General features: G+C 39.6%; 1 protein-coding gene across 1 annotated transcript in view; it reads left to right on the top strand.

The window, feature by feature from the left end:
- The window catches only part of LOC124595159 (ATP-binding cassette subfamily C member 4-like), a 119,287-nt gene that overhangs the window by 13,336 nt on the left and 80,434 nt on the right, over positions 1 to 25,517 (top strand). Inside the window, exons 10-17 of the mRNA XM_047133769.1 lie at positions 3,824 to 4,110; positions 4,920 to 5,103; positions 12,300 to 12,455; positions 18,390 to 18,586; positions 19,618 to 19,871; positions 19,982 to 20,061; positions 20,140 to 20,290; positions 20,397 to 20,503. Of these exons, the coding sequence (XP_046989725.1) occupies positions 3,824 to 4,110; positions 4,920 to 5,103; positions 12,300 to 12,455; positions 18,390 to 18,586; positions 19,618 to 19,871; positions 19,982 to 20,061; positions 20,140 to 20,290; positions 20,397 to 20,503 (1,416 nt within the window). The remainder of the gene's footprint in view (positions 1 to 3,823; positions 4,111 to 4,919; positions 5,104 to 12,299; positions 12,456 to 18,389; positions 18,587 to 19,617; positions 19,872 to 19,981; positions 20,062 to 20,139; positions 20,291 to 20,396; positions 20,504 to 25,517) is intronic.

Below are 25,517 nucleotides of genomic sequence, written 5' to 3'. Positions count from 1 at the left end.
CAGCCTGGCTCCAGCCATTCCAACCTTTTTTAAATTATTCTTATTCGTTTACATCTGTTATTGGTTGACAGTCATCACTGTTCTTTCCTGAAATTTTATACTGGCTGTATAGTTAGTTTTCTTGTGGTGGTGGAGGGTGTGGAAACATTGCTCAGATGCAGAGGGTGTCTCTCCAGTTCCATAACATGTCCTGGGGGCCTCCAGTGGCATTCTGGGCAGGGTAACTCACCCACATTCACCCTTTTGTGCCCCCTTCTATTTTTTCTATCCCTTAGCTTTCCTGATTCTTGCAAGCGATTGAGTTTAATTAGGATTTGCCCTTTGAGGTCCCTCTCTAATATCTGGGGCTGATGACCTCATAGCTTTGTCCCTTTTAACTCATTCATCCAGCTGTCCATCTTGATTATTACTTATTTTACTTATTGGACATGTAAATAAGTAAAATAAACAATAACTAAGAAAATAGGACTCAAAAAATCATAACACCAGAAGTTAAAAAAAGTACACAAAGCTTTCCACCTCTGCTAAAATATTGCTGCATGGTATGGCATCCATAACAGATGGGATTGGGGGACATTGAAAAGGTTCAAAGGGCAGTACATTTCCAATTATCATGATGTAGGGTAGTGTGTGTCATGGATATAATACACAAGCTTGGATGGAAGTCATTAAACCAAAGCCATTTCTCATAGCAGTGAGGTCTTTTCATAAAATTTGTCACAATCTTACTCCTCCAAATGTGAAAATATTTTTACTCGCATCTACATAGGGAGAAATATGATTGTAATAACAATGAATTGGACCTTGCACTGAAAGCTTTAGGTGTTAATTCGTCCAACATGCTATTAGTGTCGAATGTTTAGGAAATAGTCAGAAAGTGATTGTGTGAACTGTCTGCCAGGCAGTTAGATGTGGATTGCAGAGTGGTTTATCTAGATGTAGGTTACAGGCCACATCACTAAAAGGACTGCAGCTTTATTTACAGTTTCACTGATCAGGTGTCAGGTTTGACATAAACTAAAGTAATTTGATACAGTTAACCAATAGTGGGTGGTTAAAAAACAAATTTAAATTGTTTGCCTGTAACAAACTATAAGAGACAGAAACACATTGTGCATGTCACTCCATAGAGGAAGGTTCAAAGTTTTAACACAGCTGTGCTGTTGTTTGCTTGACACAACATGGCAACTACTCCACAAGAGAGATTATTTTGCATGTTGCAATTCACACACAGTTATGACTGGTGTACAAAATTCTTCGAAGCTGATTTCATGTGATGCATGTGCATGTGATGAAAATATTGAACATATTGGAGATACGTTCACACAGAGCCCTCGGAAGTTGACAAGATGGGCAGGCCAGGAACTTACCATTCTTCAAGCAATGGTGAGGTGTGCTCTGAAATGACACTTACATATGAAGCCTTACAAATTGCAGTTACTGCAGCAATTGCATTCTTGTAGCTGTAACAGAAGGTTCAAATTTTGCATTTCAGTTTTCCATGATATGGCAGACGATACTTTATCCAAATGACTCACCTTTTCAGATGAATTGGTTTCATCTATCTCATAAAGTAAACTGCCATAGTGTAACAATTTGGGAGTTACAAAATCCTGGAGTTGTGACTGAGCATAAGATACACACTAAAACAGTTTTTTATGCTGTTTCCATTCACAAAATTTATGGGTCTTTATTTTTCTCGGTGTAAATCCCAACATGAATGTTGTACCTGGACATGCTGCAAAATTTGTTTCCTCAACTTCACAAAGAAACCAAAGATTTCATTTTATGCATGATGCCATCCTTCCTCACTTCCACCTCAAGGTGCACCATTATCTTAATGACACTGTCTTGTGACATTGGATTGGGAGTGATGAACAAAAAGATCTTGTTTAATGTTTTCGACCTCCTAGGTCACCAGCCCTCACACATTGCAATATTTTTCTGTTGGAGTATATAAGACAGTCTTTGCCTCACCTATGGCAGCTACTCTTAAATAGCTGAGAAATCAATTTGCTGAAGCTTTTGATTCAGTAAACAGGGGCCTGTTGATTTGTGTGTCGAGTGAAGTGGATTACAATGTACGGTGCCCATGTGGAATGTACGCTTTAGTGTCTTCGTCAGTAAGAAACTTTGAACCTTCCTCTTTCTGGTGATGTGTGATGTGTGTATGTCTTTCATAGTTTGTCTGCACAACATATAAATCCTTCAGGTTCCTCTTAAACTGTCTCTATATTATCTGAAATGGTTTAGAAAAATGTTGCATCTCCCTAATGGTATGGTTTAGTGCATGTTACTGTCAATATCTGTTCTCCATCTCATTCAAAATGGTAAAGTCTCGCACTTAATTTAATCAGTTGTTAGTATCATTAGGTTCTCTTAGTACTAACAAGTTGTTCTCCACATTTAGATAGTGTCGGAAGTTCCATGCGGCTTTTCGCGGATGATGCTGTAGTATACAGAGAAGTAGCAGCATTAGAAAATTGTAGCGAAATGCAGGAAGATCTGCAGCGGATAGGCACTTGGTGCAGGGAGTGGCAACTGTCCCTTAACATAGACAAATGTAATGTATTGCGAATACATAGAAAGAAGGATCCTTTATTGTATGATTATATGATAGCAGAACAAACACTGGTAGCAGTTACTTCTGTAAAATATCTGGGAGTATGCATGTGGAACGATTTGAAGTGGAATGATCATATAAAATTAATTGTTAGTAAGGCGGGTACCAAGTTGAGATTCATTGGGAGAGTGCTTAGAAAATGTAGTCCATCAACAAAGGAGGTGGCTTACAAAACACTCGTTCGACCTATACTTGAGTATTGCTCATCAGTGTGGGATCCGTACCAGATCGGTTTGACTGAGGAGATAGAGACGATCCAAAGAAGAGCGGCGCATTTCGTCACAGGGTTATTTGGTAACCGTGATAGCGTTATGGAGATGTTTAATAAACTCAAGTGGCAGACTCTGCAAGAGAGGCGCTCTGCATTGCGGTGTAGCTTGCTCGCCAGGTTTCGAGAGGGTGCGTTTCTGGATGAGGTATCGAATATATTGCTTCCCCCTACTTATACCTCCCAAAGAGATCACGAATGTAAAATTAGAGAGATTAGAGCGCGCACAGAGGCTTTCAGACAGTCGTTCTTCCCGCGAACCATACGCGACTGGAACAGGAAAGGGAGGTAATGACAGTGGCACGTAGAGTGCCCTCTGCCACACACTGTTGGGTGGCTTGCTGAGTATAAATGTAGATGTAGATTTCATGTTGTAATTAATACAACACACATACTGTTGGTAACAATTCTAGCCAAAGTAATTCTGTGCATAGCATATGTTAATGAAAAACTGTGAATTATTAAGTTGTTGTTAATGTTTTTCTCCATTGTGCAAAAAATGTTTGCAAATGAAATTTTAATCTTTTATGGAAATGTAAAACTGAAATACCATTTTAGATCTGACAAGACAGAAAATCAACTTTAGCTGTTTTTGCTCTATTGTGGTAAATGTGCCTCTAAAGAAAGCCCGAATCACACTTACAAAATCACTACACCAATTTTTGGTATTATAACATCTGAGTCAGCTCTGCACAATCAGCTGACTGCTGCTTGAAGTTCAATAGGGCACATTTCAACCTAACAAAGGTTTTTAGATCATTTAGCATCAACTTCAAAAAGATGCTAGTAATGTTGCAATTCTAGTGTTTGTTTGATTTGTAGGTATAAATTTAGAACCAAATTATGTAAGCTTTACTTTGATTCCTTGGTGATACTATTCAAACAAGATGCTTTATAGTGGAAAAACTGATTTTTAAAATAATTTGTTACAGTCATCGTTACTCCAGGCAATTTTGAATGAACTACCTTTATGCTCTGGCTCACTGTGTGTGAAAGGGAAACTATCTTATGCCTCACAGCAACCGTGGCTGTTCGCAGCTTCATTGCGTCAAAACATATTGTTTGGTGAACCATTTGACAGAAGAAGATACCGCAAGGTAGTGAAGGCATGTGCTTTAGAACAAGACTTTGCTATGTTCCCATATGGTGACCGCACACTGGTTGGTGAACGTGGTGTCACGCTAAGTGGTGGGCAGAAGGCACGCATCAACCTTGCTCGGTAAGTGCAGAAATCCAATACTAATGTTGATTAACTCTTGTTATATTTTGAATGTGACACCATGCAGCTGGTCTTCATATTTGTTTTTTTCGAATTTCTCAACTGATACGTCAACAATATTTTGTACTTGAAGATGCTTTTGCAATATGTTAACCTTTACTGTACCATAGCCTTGGCTGATGACTTAATCTTTAAAAAAATTAACTAAGGCCAGGTTGCTCCAGTACTCAATGAAAATATTTCAGGTTTGTCAGCATCTTTGTGCAAACAAATACCAAATGAGAAACACTAAAAATGGAGTATTTTTGACACTAACCATCTACCTCCATTGTCCGTTCAGTTCAGTGTCAACGAGAGGCCTGAGCATGTGGACTACATGATCAAAATGTTTGGACATTTAGTGATGAATTAAACTATTGCAACACATAATCAAGGATATACTTTCTTCAGTTTCTCTGATGAGTAAAATCACAAGTTGCAAAAGTAAAAAAGTGTAAACATTAGATACAGAAAAGTAAATCTATACAAAATCTGAAAACACACAATGATCTGTTGTTCACAAACCTGTGTGTTTTAGTATAACTGGACGTGAAGCACAGTCCAGTAGGTGCAATGAAAATTGCAAAGACTGTAATATGTTTGTTTTGATGTAAAATGTGTATGGACAAATTATGCAGCCTGGTTTGAACATTATATTTTTTCTGCTGTAGATCTGATGGTTTTCATAAATTTAATAATTTTTATCTTGCAATATGATGAATAGTATGAAAATATAAATACTTGTCTAAAATTACCTATTTCTTTTCCAGTGCTGTTTACAGAAAGGCAGACATTTATTTGCTAGATGATCCACTGTCAGCAGTTGATGCTCATGTCAGTAAGCACTTATTTGATGGCTGCATCTCTGGTCTATTGAGAAATAAAGCTTGTGTGTTGGTAACTCATCAGCTACAGTTCTTAAAACAAGCAGATCAGATTTTGATATTACGAAATGTAAGTATGGGTTTTCAAAAAACAGTTCATTACTATACTGTACAAGCAATTTGAATGAATACAAAATAATTCCTAAAAAGCTATTTCAGTAAAATGTTGTGATAAACAAATCTAAAAATTTTGTCACTGTATCCTACACAGTTCTTTTGAAACAGTGCCATGCCTTGTAAAACGAAGTAGCTGTGCTTTTCAATAATGAGTCTGCAAACACGTTCAGACCAGAAAACGAATGGTACGACTGGACCACCAGACCCACTCCACAACACTATTGTCAGAAAACAGTATGTTTACTCAGGGCTTTGACTTGCCCTTAGCCACTAATGGCTACAGTAGACTAAAATTCAAGATGGAATAACAATATTAAAAGAATAGACTTCTGCTGACCACACAGAGGAAGTGGTGCATGGCAGACTGGAACATTAAATAACTGCTTAAACAGTAAAATGGGGTATCCAACAAAACCAGGCTGCCATGCATATTGCCATGGAGTTTCACACTGTGAGGTACCCATTTACCTTCACTGATTACTTGCTTGTGTTGACAAAAGCTGAAAAGTGGTTGCATGTCAGATGTCATGACCTAAACCATTCCTTTCACAGAATGCACAAGATGTGATAAAAAATACAGTGAATGTTTTTTCAGTGGTAACTGTTGACACCAAAACTATTTGTTGTAATTTTTCAGATAGCCTGATATGTTGAGACAGGCAGTGTCAAGTTGAAACACGGTCTGGATTCTTGGCCATCATCCAGACATGCAAGAGTGAGATTGCATTTACTGTATATTTTGTGTATCAGGGATTTTGAATAATGTGTGAAGTTTAATTTATGTTTAAAGTTTCAAAAAAAGTGCTAAAGAAACATATGAAATGTTGAAATTGGTGTATGGTAACAAAGCTGTAACTCTAAAGACTGTTTACAAGTTGTATGAGTGAGTTAAGTGGAAATGAGTCAGTAGAAAATAAGCAATATTTGGGATGCCCAGCCTGAGAAAACCAAAGAAAACCTGCAAAAATTGCTAGTTACTGGAGAGCTCAGCAAACTTAATCTTTTGTACAGATGCATGCAACCAATTATGAACTATCAGTTGAAACTGAGACAAGTGCAAAATTTGTTCCCAGAATTTTGAGCGAGGAAAGGAAAGAAAATTGAGTTTGCACACAGTTGGGCCATCTTCATTTAGACTTGGACTTAATGTCCAAAAATGCAACTTGAGATGAGATGGGTCTATGGGTATAGCCCTTAGGTGAAAATTCAGAGTTCCCAATAGAAAACCAGCCAAATTTAAAACCCTAAAAAGGCATGTTAGTCAATGAAAATCAGTTGTGCTCATTGTTTCTTGAGATACTAAGGGCCTAGTAAGATCAGTTCATTCAAAGGAGAAGAAAGGTAAATTTTACAAAGGCATACTGCACCATTCATGTAATTATGCACAAAAAGATCTGAAAAGTAGGACAATGGCTTCCCTCATCATGAAAATGTGTTGTTGTGTGTCACTTTTTATTCACAAACTTTTGGTTGGATAGGGTTAGCTGGTCCACATTTGCCTTCCTCACCAAATTTAGCACTGTGGCTTCTGGTTCTTCACAAAAATTAAAACTGTGTTAAAAGGAGAAAGTTTAGACGGCATTTCTGACACTGAGGTGGTAACAGCAGAGCAGCCCCTTCCGAAAGAAGCCTTCCAGAAATGCTTTGTGATGGGTTCAATGTTCAGATAAGTACATTACTAGCCGAGGACAGTACTTTCAAGGAGATAACATCAAGTTTCATGTAAGCTGCTGGAAGATGCCTTTGCCATTGGAAACCCATAAACCATAAGGTGGTCGTTAATAATGTTTATGTAGTCCACAGCTATTATGGTGTCTTTGATTACTACTGCAGGCCCCATGCAAGCCCAGGTGAATGCCCCCATAACGTAATACTGCTCCTACTGGCTTGATCCATGGTGCACTGCATGTTTTGAGCAGCTGTAAGCCTGGATGATAGCATATCTGGACGTTTTATCAACCCAGTTTAAAAATAAACAGGATTCGTCTAACAAAGTGACATTGATTCCATTAATCAGTGCTCCAATCTTGATGATCCCATGCTCACTGTAATCGAAACTGATGTTGTTAAGGCATGGGAACATAAACGGGTCCTCAGCTGTGCAACAAAATGTTCAACAGTGTGTGCTGAACAGTGTGCTCTGCATCAACACACTAGTGCTCTGGACCAGCACAGTAAATCAGGTATGCCACAGATCACAGCCTATACTGTTATAAAGTGTGGGCACGCCTCTGATCACTATGTTCTGTGATAAGATATGGATATCAAACTTCCTGTTGCCTACTCATGGTTTCAGCCTTCTTTAACCGCATTCCATAGACACTGAAGACAGTAGCATGCAAACAGACGATCAGTTTCACTGTTTGAGATGGTGACATCCAAGCACTGGGCTACAATCTGGCTTTTGTCAAAGTCACTCAAGACAGAGGATTTCTGCATTTGCACCACTTTTAGTTGCTAGACGATCCCCTATTCATCTCTGCTCAGCTCGTATTCTCTTAAGTCGTATGCCCTCAGCGACACTAGGCAAGACAACATACAACATTGCAGTGGGCAGTGGTCATATTTTGTATCTTGGTGGCTCAGAAGTTAACTTTCAGATTATAGACCTGATGGTCTACAGTACTACCTCCTGTTGGTTCCAGGATTTTTGTCACCTTGAACAGTGAGAAAGCGTAAAGTCAGGTTGCACCATCTTTAAGCCTGTTAAATTACTCATATCCACATTACCACCTGCATAAAAAACCTTGGCATTGAGAGATAGAAAAATTATTCAATCTGGTTTGTGTGTGCAATTATGTGGGGCTTTGTGATTGGAAAAATTAAGACACACACTGAGTTTGGGTGTATAAATAGTTCATAACATAATCCACCCTTATTGCTGAAGCTTTGGATGTGTTGCTGTTGTTGTTGTTGTTGTTGTTGTTGCGGTCTTCAGTCCTGAGACTGGTTTGATGCAGCTCTCCATGCTACTCCATCCTGTGCAAGCTTCATCATCTCCCAGTACCTACTGCAACCTACATCCTTCCGAATCTGCTTAGTGTATTCATCTCTTGGTCCACGCTACCCTCCAATGCTAAATTCGTGATCCCTTCATGCCTCAAAACATGTCCTACCAACCGATCCCTTCTTCTAGTCAAGTTGTGCCACAAACTTCTTCTCCCCAATCCTATTCAATACCTCCTCATTAGTTGCGTGATCTACTCACCTTATCTTCAGCATTCTTCTGTAGCATCACATTTCGAAAGCTTCTATTCTCTTCTTGTCCAAACTATTTATCGTCCATGTTTCACTTCCGTACATGGCTACACTCCATTCAAATACTTTCAGAAACGACTTCCTGACACTTAAATCTATACTCGATGTTAACAAATTTCTCTTCTTCAGGAACGATTTCCTTGCCATTGCCAGTCTACATTTTATATCCTCTCTACTTCGACCATCGTCAGTTATTTTACTCCCTAAATAGCAAAACTCCTTTACTACTTTGTCTCATTTCCTAATCTAATCCCCTCAGCATCACCCGATTTAATTTGACTACATTCCATTATCCTCGTTTTGCTTTTGTTGATGTTCGTCTTACATCCTCCTTTCAAGACACTGTCCATTCTGTTCAACTGCTCTTCCAAGTCCTTTGCTGTCTCTGACAGAATTACAATGTCATCGGCGAACCTCAAAGTTTTTGCTTCTTCTCCATGAATTTTAATACCTACTCCGAATTTTTCTTTTGTTTCCTTTACGGCTTGCTCAATATACAGATTGAATAACATCGGGGAGAGGCTACTACCCTGTCTCACTCCCTTCCCAACCACTGCTTCCCTTTCATGCCCCTCGACTATTGTAACTGCCATCTGGTTTCTGTACAAATTGTAAATACCCTTTCGCTCCTTGTATTTTACCCCTGCCACCTTCAGAATTTGAAAGAGAGTATTCCAGTTAATGTTGTCAAAAGCTTTCTCTAAGTCTACAAATGCTAGAAACGTAGGTTTGCCTTTCCTTAATCTTTCTTCTAAGATAAGTCGTAAGGTTAGTATTGCCTCACGTGTTCCAACATTTCTACAGAATCCAAACTGATCTTCCCCGAGGTCCGCTTCTACGAGTTTTTCCATTCGCCTGTAAAGAATTTGCGTTAGTATTTTGCAGCTGTGACTTATTAAACTGATAGTTTGGTAATTTTCACATCTGTCAACACCTGCTTTCTTTGGGATTGGAATTATTATATTCTTCTTGAAGTCTGAAGGTATTTCGCCTGTTTCATACGTCTTGCTCACCAGATGGTAGATTTTTGTCAGGACTGGCTCTCTCAAGGCCGTCAGTAGTTTTAATGGAATGTTGTCTACTCCCGGGGTCTTGTTTCAACTCAGGTCTTTCAGTGCTCTGTCAAACTCTTCACGCAGTATCTTATCTCCCATTTCATCTTCATCTACATCCTCTTCCATTTCCATAATATTGTCCTCAAGTACATCGCCCTTGTATAAACCCTCTATATACTCCTTCCACCTTTCTGCTTTCCCTTCTTTGCTTAGAACTGGGTTTCCATCTGAGCTCTTGATGTTCATACAAGTGGTTCTCTTATCTCCAAAGGTCTCTTTAATTTTCCTGTAGGCAGTATCTATCTTACCCCTAGTGAGACAAGCCTCTACATCTTTACATTTGTCCTCTAGCCATCCCTGCTTAGCCATTTTGCACTTCCTGTCAATCTCATTTTTGAGACGTTTGTATTCCTTTTTGCCTGCTTCATTTACTGCATTTTTATATTTTCTCCTTTCATCAATTAAATTCCATATTTCTTCTGTTACCCAAGGATTTGTATTAGCCCTCGTCTTTTCACCTACTTGATCCTCTGCTGCCTTCACTACTTCATCTCTCAGAGCTACCCATTCTTCTTCTACTGTATTTCTTTCCCCCATTCCTGTCAATTGTTCCCTTATGCTCTTCTCCCTGAAACTCTCTACAACCTCTGGTTCTTTCAGTTTATCCAGGTCCAATCTCCTTAGATTCCAACCTTTTTGCAGTTTCTTCAGTTTCAATCTGCAGTTCATAACCAATAGATTGTGGTCAGAATCCACATCTGCCCCTGGAAATGTCTTACAATTTAAAGCCTGGTTCCTAAATCTGTCTTACCATTATATAATCTATCTGATACCTTTTACTATCTCCAGGATTCTTCCAGGTATACAACCTTCTTTTATGATTCTTGAACCAAGTGTTATGCTCTGTGCAAAATTCTACAAGGTGGCTTCCTCTTTCATTTCTTCCCCCCAATCCATATTCACCTACTGTGTTCCCTTCTCTCCTTTTTCCCACTGACGAATTCCAGTCACCCATGACTATTAAATTTTCGTCTCCCTTCACTACCTGAATAATTTCTTTTATCTCGTCATACATTTCATCAATTTCTTCATCATCTGCAGAGCTAGTTGGCATATAAACTTGTACTACTGTAGTAGGCATGGGCTTTGTGTCTATCTTGGCCACAATAATGCACTCACTATGCTGTTTGTAGTAGCTAACCCGCACTCCTATTTCTTTATTCATTATTAAACCTAATCCTGCATTACCCCTATTTGATTTTGTATTTATAACCCTGTATTCACCAGACCAAAAGTCTTGTTCCTCCTGCCACCGAACTTCACTAATTCCCACTATATCTAACTTTAACCTATCCATTTCCCTTTTTAAATTTTCTAACCTACCTGCCCAATTAAGGGATCTGACATTCCACGCTCCGATCCGTAGAATGCCAGTTTTCTTTCTCCTGATAACGACATCCTCTTGAGTAGTCCCCGCCCGGAGATCCGAATGGGGGACTATTTTACCTCCGGAATATTTTACCCAAGAGGATGCCATCATCATTTAATCATACAGTAAAGCTGCATGCCCTCGGGAAAAATTACGGCTGTAGTTTCCCCTTGCTTTCAGCCGTTCGCAGTACCAGTACAGCAAGGCCATTTTGGTTAATGTTACGAGGCCAGATCAGTCAATCATCCAGACTGTTGCCCCTGCAACTACTGAAAAGGCTGCTGCCCTTCTTCAGGAACTACATGTTTGTCTGGCCTCTCAACAGATACCCCTCCGTTGTGGTTGCACCTATGGTATGGCCATCTGTATCGCTGAGGCACGCAAGCCTCCCCACCAGCGGCAAGGTCCATGGTTCGTGGGAAGGGCTTTGGATGTACAGAAGGCAAAATAAAGTATTGTATGTTATTAATCATTGTTGATGGCTCTACATTGATGCTACAGAAGACGTAAGAGCTGTTGTCTTTGGGTTTGGATGGTGAAGCTGACTAAGAACCACAATAAAATTATTCACCACAAACTATTGGAATTGAATTCTCAATTTTTTTTCCTTCTGTATAAGATTGTTGTTTGAAAGGATTAAATAATTGCCCTACAAATCAAGGTAATTTTTGGAAGGTATTATAAATTGATCCCTGTTCGGAACCTGGGAATGTAGTTTTTTAATATGCTACAGTTAAATAACAAGTAAATAATTAAATAAACTGATATGTTTGGAAAAAAGTTCAGAAAATTGACTTAAACATGTACATGTCATAAATGAAGAAGAACTGGAGCAGTAGATAAATTTGTAGTTAAAATGCCATTTATTTGTAATATTTTTCGTCTCAGAAAAGTAAATGCTCTTATTCATGTGAACAATTTTTTTGAATAACAGCTTCCTTTGTTAATCATATAAAAGATTAAATCTGTCTTTTTATCATTCAAATAAATGTTGACCAACATCGGTTGTATCTGTATGGAAAGGGAAAGTATGAAGTTGGAACAGCAACAGGAAACTGGTGTTAGGAATATAACATAAGGCAAATTTCACATTGAGGTAAACTTAAATTTCATTCTTTGTTAACATTCCATTCTTGTTTCTTTGACTTTAGTGTGGATCCTTTGCTTAGTTTTTACTATTTAATTCTTAATTACTCTAATTCCTTCTAGCCATTTGTTTGTGAGATAAATTTAAATTATTAATTATAAAAGGATGCATTTATATAACTTGCTGCTGCTGCTGCTGCTGCTGCTGCTGCTGCTAACTAATAAGTAATGCGTGTCTGTTAGGACATAATCTTGCAAATTAATTTTAGATAATTCATAGTGAAAAAAACTTCATAGTGCTAGCAGTAATTGTCATTTCAGGGTGAAATAGAAGCAAAAGGTTCATACAGAGACCTACAAAACACTGGCTTGGACTTTGCGAAGTTACTCGTAAAGGAAGAAGCTGCAGGTGATATGGGAAGAACACGAGGTCTGACTGAATTATTTGAAGATTCTGTTCAAGGTCGATCACATGAGGTAAAATAACTTAATCTCACTTGCCTGAAGAGGAATAAATTTAAGGAAGTAGATGAAAACAGCTGCAGTTACTAAGAGCAGAATACAAAAAAGTTAGTTTTTAAATGCATGTTTGAAGTAACTCAGACGCACTTCACAAGTGTGTTTTGGTGTGTGCTCTAGCTTGATGAAGGATTTATTCCAAAAGCTAGGAAGTTCATTCATTCATTCTTTCTTTCATTCATGTTCTTGGCCCATTAAGAAGGAAAACATTTGGGGTATGTGAAACAAGTCAGGTACACATAAATATGAGACAAATATATCATGGAAGCATAATCTGTTTACTGTGTTAACAAATAACTGCCACTATAGTGCTTGATGCTAGTTACATCTATGCCAGTAGGTGCTTAAATTATTAAGTTGTTTGATTTAGAAACGTTTGAATTTGTAGTTTGTTTACCGACAGTTACATACGAGGTGTGGCTAGAAAAAAACCGGACTAGTACTGGTGAAACAATAAAACGAATGCAATAAGGCTGAAAGTCGCGTGGCCTGTCACGTGACTCTCGCTCCGCCTACTGCTCGAGTTTCATCTGCCTCCTGCACTCAGTCTGCCCGTGGCGTCTGTTTTAAGTAGTTGACGTTTTGTCTGTGCGTCGGAAAATGTTGAGTGTGCAGAAAGAACAGCGTGTTAACATCAAATTTTGTTTCAAACTAGGAAAATCTGCAAGTGAAACGTTTCTAATGTTACAACAAGTGTACGGCGATGATTGTTTATCGCGAACACAAGTGTTTGAGTGGTTTAAACGATTTAAAGGTGGCCGCAAAGACACCAGTGATGATGATTGTTTTTTTTGACATCAAAGGGATTGTGCACATTGATTAGGTACCAGAGGAACAAACAGTGAATCAGCATTACTACATTAGCGTCCTGGCTACCCTACGTGAGCGAGTACGGAGAAAACGGAACGATTTGTGGAGAAAAAAGTCATGGATCCTTCACCAAGACAATGCCCCAGCTCACAGTGTGTTGTCAGTGAAGACGTTTTTGGCAAAACACAACATTCCCATCTTAGATCATCCACCCTACTCACCTGATTTGGCCCCCCTGTGACTTTTTTCTTTTCCCTAAAGTCAAGTCAGCTTTGAAAGGAACTAGATTTGAGACTGTTGAAGCAGTAAAAGAAAAAGCGACGGAAGTAATGTACGGATTTACCGAAAATGATCTGCAGTATTGCTATGAACAGTGGAAAATTCGTATGGAGCGGTGCAGAGACCGAGGAGGAGAGTACATTGAAGGAGATAACATGAAATTGTAAATAATTGTAAATAAATGTTTTTTCCAGCATCAGTCCGGTTTTTTTCTAGCCGCACCTCGTATATTAAGAGTTAGTCTGTTGTGAATAAGTTAAGATACTGCAGTTACAAGAGTGCAGAGTTCTTGTTGTAAGCAAAAATGGTTAACTTTTTCCATTATATCATACACTTGGCTGCTAAGCTGTAGGCATAATTTTTGTGGCTCATTGAAATGAAAATTCATGTAATGTAAAGTGTAAACTGCTTTAATTCCATTTTTAAGCATGTAATCTGTGATGCAATGCATGATAAACGTGGCTGTTGCCAAAGAATAGTTGATGAGAGTGGTATGCATAGAGTGTGGGTTGGAATTTCACCTGTGGTTGACTGTAGTGGGAAACCTGACAAGGCTCTTCCTTGGAACTGTAGACCATGCAAGAGACAACAGAATTGGTGAACAGGAAACAGACTAGTGCACTTCAGGCTGAACCAGAACATGCAGAGCTTACAGTAGTGAAAAAATTTGACTTGTTACTTGAAGTACAAGAGGAAAAGCCTCATCCAGCTGTGGGATCAGTTCAAAGTAAGAGTAGGAAGAAGTCTTCCTGCTAGGTAGTAACCATTGGAGGGGTGTAGGCCAGATGGTACAGGACAAGTTAGGAACAGGGTACCAGGTCATCAATATTGTGAAGCAAAGTGGTAGGCTTTTCCAGGTGACAGAAGACATAAGGAATTTGTGCAAACATTTAAGTACAGAGCATCAGGTTATTGTAGTAGGAGGAGTGGGGAGCAGTCTGGCTAAGGACATTAATTACAGCATTAGGGGTGATCTGGATGAGACAGGAGTAGCAACAACATGCACAAATGGGTGTTTTGTGGTGGTGCTGTAGTGCCATGACCAGCCCTGGGTTAACACTGCTGTAAGCAATGTTGACACACAGTTGAGCAGGCTACTGCTGACTTGAGTGAAATCCCATGAGTGTGCAGTGCCTGTTGCTACCACTGGGAGATGTGGATGTACTTAACACTATCTAAAGCAACATATGAGAGGGCAAGATGGATTGGCTGAGCTTTTTGCAGAAAATGCATGTGGGGCCACAATCTCACAAAGATCTCTCTGGCTGTTTGGGTCTGGGGAGTACCTCTTTTAGGTCAGGATCAGGACTCAGGCACCCTGTTTTGAAAGATGCTTAAGAATGTTCAGAAAAGTAGTTAGCTTATTTCACCAGAATATTAGAGAACTGAGTAATTACATAGAAGAGCTTCTTGTCTGTTTGAAAAATTTGGAGAGCATCTGATAAGATATGCATCATGTACTTTGAGAACCACATAACCACAGAGTAGCATAAATCACATGAGATTTGACTCCAGCAGCTTACTCACGTAGAACTACTGTGGGATTAACAGTTATGTATATTAATACAGAGCCAAAATTCAAAAACATTGGGAAAGATTTTGTAGTGATCAGCACTCGGAAGTGCATGCTTGTGAATTACTACTGAAAAAAAGTTCACTTTAAATTGTAAATTTATACAGATCCCCACTGGGAAATTTTGAACTGTTCGAGGAATTTGGATTCCTTACTATGCTTGCTATGCTTAACAAACAGTCTGGTGACTTCTATGTAGATTTTTTGAAGTATTGTAATAGGAAAAATGATCTGGAAACTTACAATTTCTTAGTATCCAACTTTCTAGCACAGTTGGATAAAAACAGTAGGATCCTAATTGATGTTTTCTTTCATGAAGCTCAAAGCAAAGAAATAATTGATCATGATGCATTGTTTGTCAGGATAAATAACATAGTGCCTTGCAGTATGGGTGCTCTTCAGTGGAAGTCAGTTAGAATAATTGACTCCAGGACAAATGCTTTTAAGAACAGTTTACAAGAGACGACCTAGAATGAAAGTTATAATAAACCAAATGCTAATACGAGGGATTTAAGTATCTTGCGAAAAGAAAATGGAAATGACTGTTGGCAAGAACAGGTAAGAGATCCTGCAGTAGCTGCCCGCTACAAAAACTGCTCAATTACTAAGAAAAGTTAAGAAATCAGGGAACATCGACATAATGTCAGAAATAATTATTCCAACAACAGACATACAGCTGTATGGAATGTACTGATACAAGAGGCAGGACAACCAGCCACAGAACAGAATAAATTGCTATAGCACTGATTGGATGGGCTATGAATGTTGAGGCACAGATGGCAAATACATTTCACAATTATTACTTAAATACAGTAGAAAGCACAGGGACAAGCAGTTAGAGAAAAACCACAGCAGTATTTTTAAAAAGTAATTCTCAGAATCTTCTCCTCCTGGAATAAAGAAAATTATATTTTCTCTCAAAATTTCATCTGGATTTTATGCTCCTTCCAAGAGTACTAATTACTTGTTTCCATATAATAAGGCATGTTATCTGAAATATGAAATGCAACACTAACTTAGGCCTTTTTCCAGAGACAGAAATGTCACTGTAAATCCCTCTATAAGGAAGGTGACAGGAGAAGTATCAGTAACTACTGACCTGTTTCACTGCTGACTTATTCCAAATTTTTTGAGGTGGTGACATAACAGAGAACAGAATCTCACCTGACCAACAATAATATCCTCAGTATATAAGGTTGGAATTTCAGAAGAGCTGCTCTACAGAGAATGCTATTGACATGTTCACTAACAAAATTTTAGAAGCATTAAATAATAAAATCAGCTGGTATTTTCTGTGACCTGTCAATGGCATTTTACTGTGTGAATCTCAATGTTCTTGCAGATAAGCAGAAGTCCTGTGGGAATTGTGGTATAGCCAAACAATGTACAATGTCATGTCTAACAAAAGAATATAGGAGGTTGTACTTACTCATTCAACAATGTAATGCAGGGAAATTAATCTGACTGGAGCAAAATCACATGTTCGATTTCCCAAGGCTCAATCTTAGGTCCACCACTGTTCCTCATTTATGTAAATGATCTTCAATGTAATACAGAACAAGCAGAATTAATTCCTTTTACAGATGACACAAATATTGTAATCAATCCAAACATACATACAGAAACAGAAGGGTGAACAGTGTTCTTAGATGTATCATTTACTAGTATTCTACAAATGGTCTCCCCCCTCAGTTTTAAAAAGACACAATATATTCAGTTCTGCACATCCAAGGGTGCTACGCCAATGATCAGTGTAACTTATTGTGAGGAAATAATGAATAGGGAGGAAACTTCAAAATTGTTAGGTGTCTGTATTGATGAGAGATAAACTGGAAAAAGCACATTGTGTAAGTGCTAAAACAACTTACTTCAGCCACATTTGCACTTAGAATAATTGAAAATATTGGAGACACAAATCAGTAAGTTGACATTTTGCATACTTTCATTCAATATCATGATATGGAATAATATTGTTTGGTAACTCATATTGAAGAAAGTCTTCGTGGCTCAAAAATATGCTGCAAGAATATTATGTGGTGCTCGCCCTTGATCATCATGTAGATTTCTGTTTGAGTTGGCTACTCTGATTACAGCTTCACAGTATATTTATTCCCTTGTGAAATTTGTTGTAAATAATCCACTCCAGCTCAAAAGAAAGAATGATATATGTAATTAAAATTTCAGAAGGAAAAATGACATTCATTACTTCACATTTAGATTGTCTTTAGCACAAAAAGAGGTGTACAATGCTGCAATTAAAATTTTTGACTACACCTAATGAGATCAAATGTCTGACACACAGCAAAGTTAAATATGAAAACAAACTGAAAAAGTTTCTGGTTGACAACTCCTTCTCTTCAGAAGACTACCTATTACTGTTATCTTTAATAATAAAAAATTTCAGCATGTTTTCATAATTCAATGTAAAATGACTTGGTCCACATTATGCATATGATCTATGGACCATGAAACTAATTAGCCATATAAATGAGTCAATTAGTAGGAAAGCTGCTACTGTGAAAAAGTTGCTCCCACTTCAGTTTTATTGTGTAGCTGTTATTTTTTGTATTAGGAGTTTAATATTTACTTCATTACAAAGGTATTTTCCAATGAAAATATTTTTACATATGTACTACTAAGTCCTATTAATTTGTTATTTGTCATGCAGCTTTATAACAATAACTGAGGATACAACAGCACTGAGCAATTTACTTTTAATTCATTAGATTAAGTTTGGATGGCATAAGCAGAAATAGTACTCACCAGTCCAGTGATTTTGTTGATGGTGTGAGCAGATAGTTTCCATGGATTGCTTATCTTTATACAAATTGACTTGTTTAACATCTGAGATGATTGATAGGATGTATAGAACTGAACGAATAATCTGCTTCAGTTCTACCACATAGCTCAGTTTGCCAAGTGAGGTCCACACAACATATGTTAACTTGAAGTGATCACATCATAATTAATACACAAGATACATTGAAATGTTTCCTGCAGTTAAGTGCAGTTGAATTTCATTTTACATTCAGTGAAAAGTTTCTGCAGTGGTCACAATGGATAAGTTTAGTCACATTTTATCAGACCATGATCACATGACAAATTCCTCAGTGTTCAGCAAGGAATTGCACTGCTGGGATTGTATAAAATCTAAAGTTGACATTTATCACTGTTATTGTCTTGTCAAATGGTTGAGCATACATTAAAGGATTTCTCAATTTTGGTTACAGCAAAGCATGAGGTCAATGGATATGGCAAATTACCCTTTACCTGAGTCTGAAATGAGAACATTGGGTCATTTATCAGCCACTGTATATAATGCCTACTTTTCTGCTGGTGGCAGCTGGCTTCTACGTGTTGTAGTTTTGATAGGATTTATACTCACTCCCATTATAACAAGTGGAGCTGATTATTGGGTTGCATATTGGTGAGTTCCTCAAAATATTTGCAAACATCATTTGCATTGTGTGCATGACTAATCATATTTCCACAGAATAATGCAGTATTAATTTTTAACCCTTCTTCAAATATTAATAAATTCCTGATAGAACATTTTGTTATGATACTCTGTTACCTACAGTTGTGTGTTTGATGTCTCCCTACAGTACTGCAGGTTTAAATTAACCATTCTTTGTGAGACAGTATTTTATGTGGGTGATGTGATGCTCCATCAATATCATAAACTGGGTTAATTAAAACATAATCTTCCAATAGAAACATTCACTGACTAACCAGAGGCAAATTCCTTCTTAAAAAAAGAGGAAGAGGTATGTAAATTAAAAATGCTGGAGAAGACAGTAAATCAGAAACATTTCTTGGATTTTGTATTGAGCAGATATTTAGCTAGAAAATTTACACCAATAAATTATGTACCAGACACTGTACGGCAGTACTCAGTTTATACATTTCTAATCACCTACAAAGAATGTTAACTTTCCATTAGAATATACACACACCAATGTAACATGAAATGGACATGCAGTTGACTTTGTCAGGCTACAAATAATCCACAATATCTATAAACATTCTGGACCTGTGTATAACTTAATTAAAAATCTAATACTTGCTTAATAAATCGGAGTATAATGATTAATGAAAACAGAGAATTCGACTTGGTGTAAGAATTTAGTGTAAAATATATAACCTAGTGTCCTGATGTCTAACAGTGTAGAATTATAAAACTTAAAATTGTATACCATTACTAAATATAACAACTTACCTACATGGTGTGGCAAACAATCTATTTGTGCACAATCTGCTTTTAAAATTGCAAAACTATAGTGGTCATAAGTATTATGTAACAGGGTTCACTGAAATGATGAGATAAAGGACTTCTTCTATAATTTTAGCTTCAGTTAGACTAGGAAACCACTTAAGCACCATGTAATATCCTAATCATTATCGTCTACAAAATTTTTAACATAAAAGGTTTATTCACCATTCCTGATTTTCCAACAGGACAAACAATGAGGAGCAGCAATACATTACTAATACTACTATTACTGGAAACAAAACTGGAGCAGTGTCTTGGTTAGATACATTCACATGCACTTACATTTATACTGGATTGACAATTGGGACATTGTTGTCAACACTTGGACGTTCATTTTTATTCTTTTGGTTTGCAATCCATGCTTCCATGTGCCTGCATAACAACATGTTCAAGAGTGTCTTAACTGCATCAATGCGTTTCTTCAATGCTAATCCTTCAGGTTGGTTTTACTTACTTTTGCATTATCATAGTCTGTAACAGTTCTAATGCAAAATATATTATTCACACAAAATATATTCTTCCAAGGTTAATAATTAATTTTCTTCACAGGCAGAATAGTGAACAGATTTTCAAAGGACATGGGAATTGTTGATGAGAAGTTGCCAGTTTCTATTATGGAATGCTTTCATGTGAGTGGATAGGTGGTACATTCAAAAAGTAAGTGAAATCTGTTGTTTCAAAACTTATTGTTCAGCTCCAATTTTCAGATCATCCTGGTACTTCTTGGAGTTGTCACCATGGTAGCAGTTGTAAATTATTGGTTGCTAGTTCCTACATGTTTACTTGCAGTTTTTGGTTGTATTATGCGCCAACTCTTCCTTTCAACTGCAGGCAGTTTAAAGAGACTGGAAGCAATTAGTGAGTACATGTCCAGTTTGTTATGCTACTGTGTAAAAACAGAAATACTAGATCTTCAAAATGTCTGACTTTTTGTAATTGCAATTATTAAAACTTTCTCTTGCAGCTCGGAGTCCAATATTCACACATTTAAATGCCTCTATCCAGGGACTCAGCACTATCAGAGCATTTGGTGCACAGACACTTCTTAGCAAAGAGTTTGATAAACATCAGGTAAGAAAGAAGTGTTATTAAATTGTTCACTCATAAAGCAAGAGAGTGATTTAATAAAATTAGTGTGTCAGAAACATTTAGAAGAGAATTTTTATGTTGTCCAAATTAATGAACCACTGACTGTTTATTAACTAAAAACGTCTATTTTAAAAATGTATAGTAATTAGTGTACCAGATCACTGTAGTCTAACCAAGTGGTGACTGACCAATGAGTGATGGAAAAATTGTCACTCCACTCTCTCTGTCTCCCACATACACAACAGCATGGGGCCCACATGTACAGAGTGATTATAATCAAACTTTCAAACCGCTGGTCAGAATGACATAAAATTATCAGAGAAGGTGGAAACACATGACAAAAGAAAAAAATACTGTGAAAATTGATCAATAGATGGTGCTGTATGTGTCAGAATACATAAATGGTAAACACCTGTCATGTGCACGACCCATTGAAGTTAGTATAAACACACCAGGTACACGGATTTTCCTCCTTTCACGTCTGTAACGTTCGACATGTCTCAATGCAGGGTCGCGCTTTGTTTGTAAAGCTATATGACAAGAATGATGACTGTGCACACGTCAGTCTGTAGAAGTTCCGGACACTGAAGAGTTTGAAAAAGTCATTGGTCCAATGACTGCTGTGGGTCTGGAGATGGAGTCTGTGTCAACTAGTGCTTAAAAATCAGGTCATCAGAACTATAATGGTAAAGGTCAGAATCCAACAAGTAAAGAGGCAAAATCTGTAATGAGCAATGTAGCTATTCCTGGACTTCAGTGTTAATTATCTCAAAAGTTAATTAGTTTCACATACACTGAAGTTCATTACTGAAACTTCAGGATGCCTGTCTTCCTACTGAGTGCTGTCACTAAGTCCATAAATACATACAAGCTAACACATTGCTGAATTTAACTGCAGTAAAAAGTTAGTTACATCTTTTAAGTCACGGATTTCCAGTAAAACTAGTTGTCACTGGGATCAGCACATGAAAAATGCTTTCATTAAAAAATTTAAATGGAGTAAAGTTAGTTAAGGTTTCAAAATATCTGAGCACTTACTGCCTGTATACTAATTAGTAAAGTGCATGGAAATTGAAAAATAAGTAAAATAAAAATAATTCTGCAGAGCTGCAATAAGAGCAGATGGAAGAGTCAAAGTTGCTCACTTTAAACTTGAGCTCTGGAACTCGACTGTGAATACTCACGTAATTGACAAATACCTGGACTCACTTTTGCCAAATCTAAAACACCCCAAGTGTACTTCAAACTTGGTCTTGGAACTTAGGTGACAGTATGTGGTGTGAAGGGGGCAATGATCTGCAACATGTGCTTTTAACTGCTCCCAGAATGACCTCTTCCACAGGATGGAAAATTCTTCCTGGAATACAAAGAGTGTACATCAGTTAATTTTTCTCTTCTGATACTATTTCCCCAAGAGGGCAATCATGCACCTGTTATTAAAAAAGCTTACTAATAACAGCTCCTTATTTTCCCTCTAGAGATGGCCAGACTGATTGAGGAGATCGTTGCACAAGCAGGGCAGGCAAGGCTTGCTGGCTCTCTCGTTATCCCATTTATGCCTCAAACCTAGGTGGTGGTGGTATGTGATTGGTATTTATGACATTAGCTATCTACCTTTATTGCAAAACAGCTCCATATTTTGGCATGTCCAGCCAACTGCCATCAGGTGACTGTTCGTTGCCAGACCAGGGTTCTCTCAGGGCCCACATCAGCAAAAACTCTAGCTGTCAAGCTTAATGGGAAACTGCCGTACCACTTAGTTGCCAGTGCAATTTGCAAAGGCTGTATGAAGCTGGAAGATAGTGGCCATTGTAGCTTCAAGCTGTTCGAGAACAGTCATGAATGCCTTTGTGATTTAGCATAGGCCACAATCTCTGGCAAAAGTACATGTAGCTAAAAAAAGTTAATGAGGTGAACTGGTCATAACAGTGGCATGAAACTACACTAATTAACTCTCACTGCACTACTGATGACAAAATGACTATTAAAATAAAATCATTGGCTTTAGACATTGATCACACTTGGCTACTTCTGTGCCTCCACACCATGAAACAGTTCACTGTGCCTGCATGTCATGAAACAATTTGGCTAAATAGCATGTCTATCAACTTAGAAACCAAACTGATGTTTAGTTACAGACAATAAATTGCAGAACTGTGTGTTCTGAAGGTAAAAAAGAAAATTGTGTGTTAACTTGTGTTTTACTACAGAGGAACAGAGCTTACAGAAAATTCAGATGGGGGCTTTATTACAAACCAGAAAATTATTGTCCCCCCCCCCCCTCCACACACACACACACACACACACACACACACACACACACACACACACACACACACACACACCACCCCCCCTGCGGGTCCGGGGATTAGAATAGGCCCGCGGTATTCCTGCCTGTCGTAAGAGGCGACTAAAAGGAGTCCATCCCCCTCACGGGGGTAGTTCGCGCCTGCGTCCGGAGACGGATGGTTCCACGACCTATCATCGTGGTCCTTTTGGTTTTTTCACTTCTCGTTTCTTCCTTCCTTTTGTTGGTTCCTTTCTTTGCTCTTCTCCACCTCACTGTCTTCCTTACTCTTTCCCTTGCCTTCTCCTTGCCTTCTCATTGCCTTTTTCTCCTTGCCTTCTCATTGCCTTTTTCTCCTTGCCTTCTCATTGCCTTCTTCTCCTTGCCTTCTTATTGCCTTCTTCCCCTTGCTTTCTCATTGCCTTCTTCTCATTGCCTTCTTCTCCTTGCCTTCTCTGGTCTCCGCCTCGGCGTTTGAGACAGTCTGTCCTCTTTCTCCCTCTCTCTCTTCTTTTTCCTCCTCTTCCTTCCTCCCTGTGCGTGCCTGAAGGCCGACCCACGCGTTCGCACGCGTAGCCGGTGACGGGGTAACGCGTAAGTCCCCGCCCTGGGTAGACATGTAAGGCACGCGCGTACCCCCTGGTAAAGGCCAGGCCCGGGGAGGGGTGATTGCCTGAGCTGATACCTTCTGACCATGCCGATTGGTCCCTCCGTCTGTTTCTCGGGAGGTGTGACCTGAGGTGTAAACATTCACCTAAGGCGGGAGTGCCCTCTGAGAGGGTCCCCACAAGGAAGGAGCGCGCCATCGGAGACGCTGGCAATCATGGGGGATTCCTCCGCAATGGATTCTACTCCATCTCTTTCGACTTCGACCCAAAAACGGAAACGTGACCAGCCAACAGTGACAAAAGTACTACCGCCTGCCCCACAGTTCCTCGTAGTTTCTCGAACTGAGGACGGAAAGGATTTTTCCTCTGTCAACCCTTTCGTTATTCAGAAAGGCGTAGATGCCATAGCCGGATCTGTCAAATCCTGTACCAGGTTGCGTAACGGCACCTTATTACTGGAAACTGAGAATGCCTTTCAGGCACAAAAACTGCTTCGGGCCACCCTCCTGTACACGTTCCCTGTCCGGGTGGAGGCCCACCGAACTTTGAATTCGTCTCGTGGTGTGGTCTATACTGGCTCCCTCGACGGATTGACTGACGAGGAGCTTCAATCATTCCTCGCTGAGCAGGGCGTGACGGCTGTCCATAGGGTCATGAAAAAGGTCAACAATGACCTTGTACCGACCCGGACAATTTTCTTGACCTTCGATAGTGTTAAGCTGCCATCGCGCATCAAGGCGGGCTACGAGGTTATTTCTGTTCGCCCCTATATCCCGACACCTACGCGCTGCTACCAGTGTCAGCGTTTCAATCACACTCGACAGTCTTGTTCCAATGCGGCTAAATGTGTCACCTGTGGCAGGGATGCCCATGAGGGTGACTGTCCACCTCCGTCTCCTCATTGTGTGAACTGTCAGGGTGACCATGCAGCATCCTCCCGCGACTGTCCTGTCTATAAGGAAGAACGCTGTATCCAGGAAATTCGGGTCAAAGAGAAAGTGTCCACCTCGGCTGCTCGCAAGCTATTGGCTAGTAGGAAGCCCACGCTGCTCCCAGCGGGGAAATACAGTACTGTCCTCGCCTCTCCTCGGACTACCCGGGAGGTAGCAACCCAGACATGCGATCTGACCTTCAGCACCACGGTCGTCCGTTCGGCCAGTGCTAAGATCGCGCGGTCGACGTCTCCTCTTCCTCCCATCACCCCACAGACACCAGCACCTTCTTCAGCTTCTGCTAAAACGAAGACACCGAAGTCAGATGCACGGGCCTTCAAGAAGGAACCATCCCGTGCAGACTTCCTCCGTACCTCGACCTCACAGCCTTCTACCGGTACTTCCACTACACGTCCTTCCAAAAAGGCGCATAGGAAGCACAGTTCTCCTTCCCCGCCACAGCGCATTTCTTCTCTTGCGCCACCCAGCGGCTGCCGCCCCAGGCCGTCATCCGTTTCGCCTGGCCGCACCGCTGGTCGCCGTACATCTGGCCGTTAACTGGCGGAGCAAGCTCCCCCTCCCGACCATCCTCCCGAGATGGCCGATGATCCTATAGACCCAAGGGACGATGACTGTCCGCCTACTGATAGCGGCGGCAGTGCTCGCTCGAAGCCAGGCCCTAAGCGGCCTTCGAGGTGACCACTTCTCTCATCTTTCTTTTCTTACGATGGCACTTATTCACTGGAATATTCGCAGCATTCGCTCCAACCGAGAGGACTTGAAGTTGCTGCTCCGCTTGCACCGTCCGCTTGTCGTAGCCCTCCAGGAAACGAAGCTACGCCCCTGCGATCAAATTGCCTTGGCACACTACACCTCTGTGCGTTTTGACCTACCCCCTGTGGTAGGTATCCCAGCTCGTGGAGGGGTTATGTTGCTGGTCCGGGATGATATTTACTACGATCCCATCACGTTGCACACCGGCCTGCAGGCAGTTGCCATCCGCATTACTCTCCCCACTTTTACGTTTTCCTTTTGTACCGTTTACACTCCATCGTCGTCTGCTGTTACCAGGGCAGACGTGATGCAACTTATTGCTCAGCTACCTGCACCATTTTTGTTAACTGGAGACTTCAATGCCCACCATCCCCTTTGGGGCTCTCCAGCATCCT

The sequence above is a fragment of the Schistocerca americana genome, chromosome 2, assembly GCF_021461395.2.
Source record: "Schistocerca americana isolate TAMUIC-IGC-003095 chromosome 2, iqSchAmer2.1, whole genome shotgun sequence".
NCBI lineage: Eukaryota > Metazoa > Arthropoda > Insecta > Orthoptera > Acrididae > Schistocerca > Schistocerca americana.
This window is presented reverse-complemented; position numbering and strand designations above follow the sequence as displayed.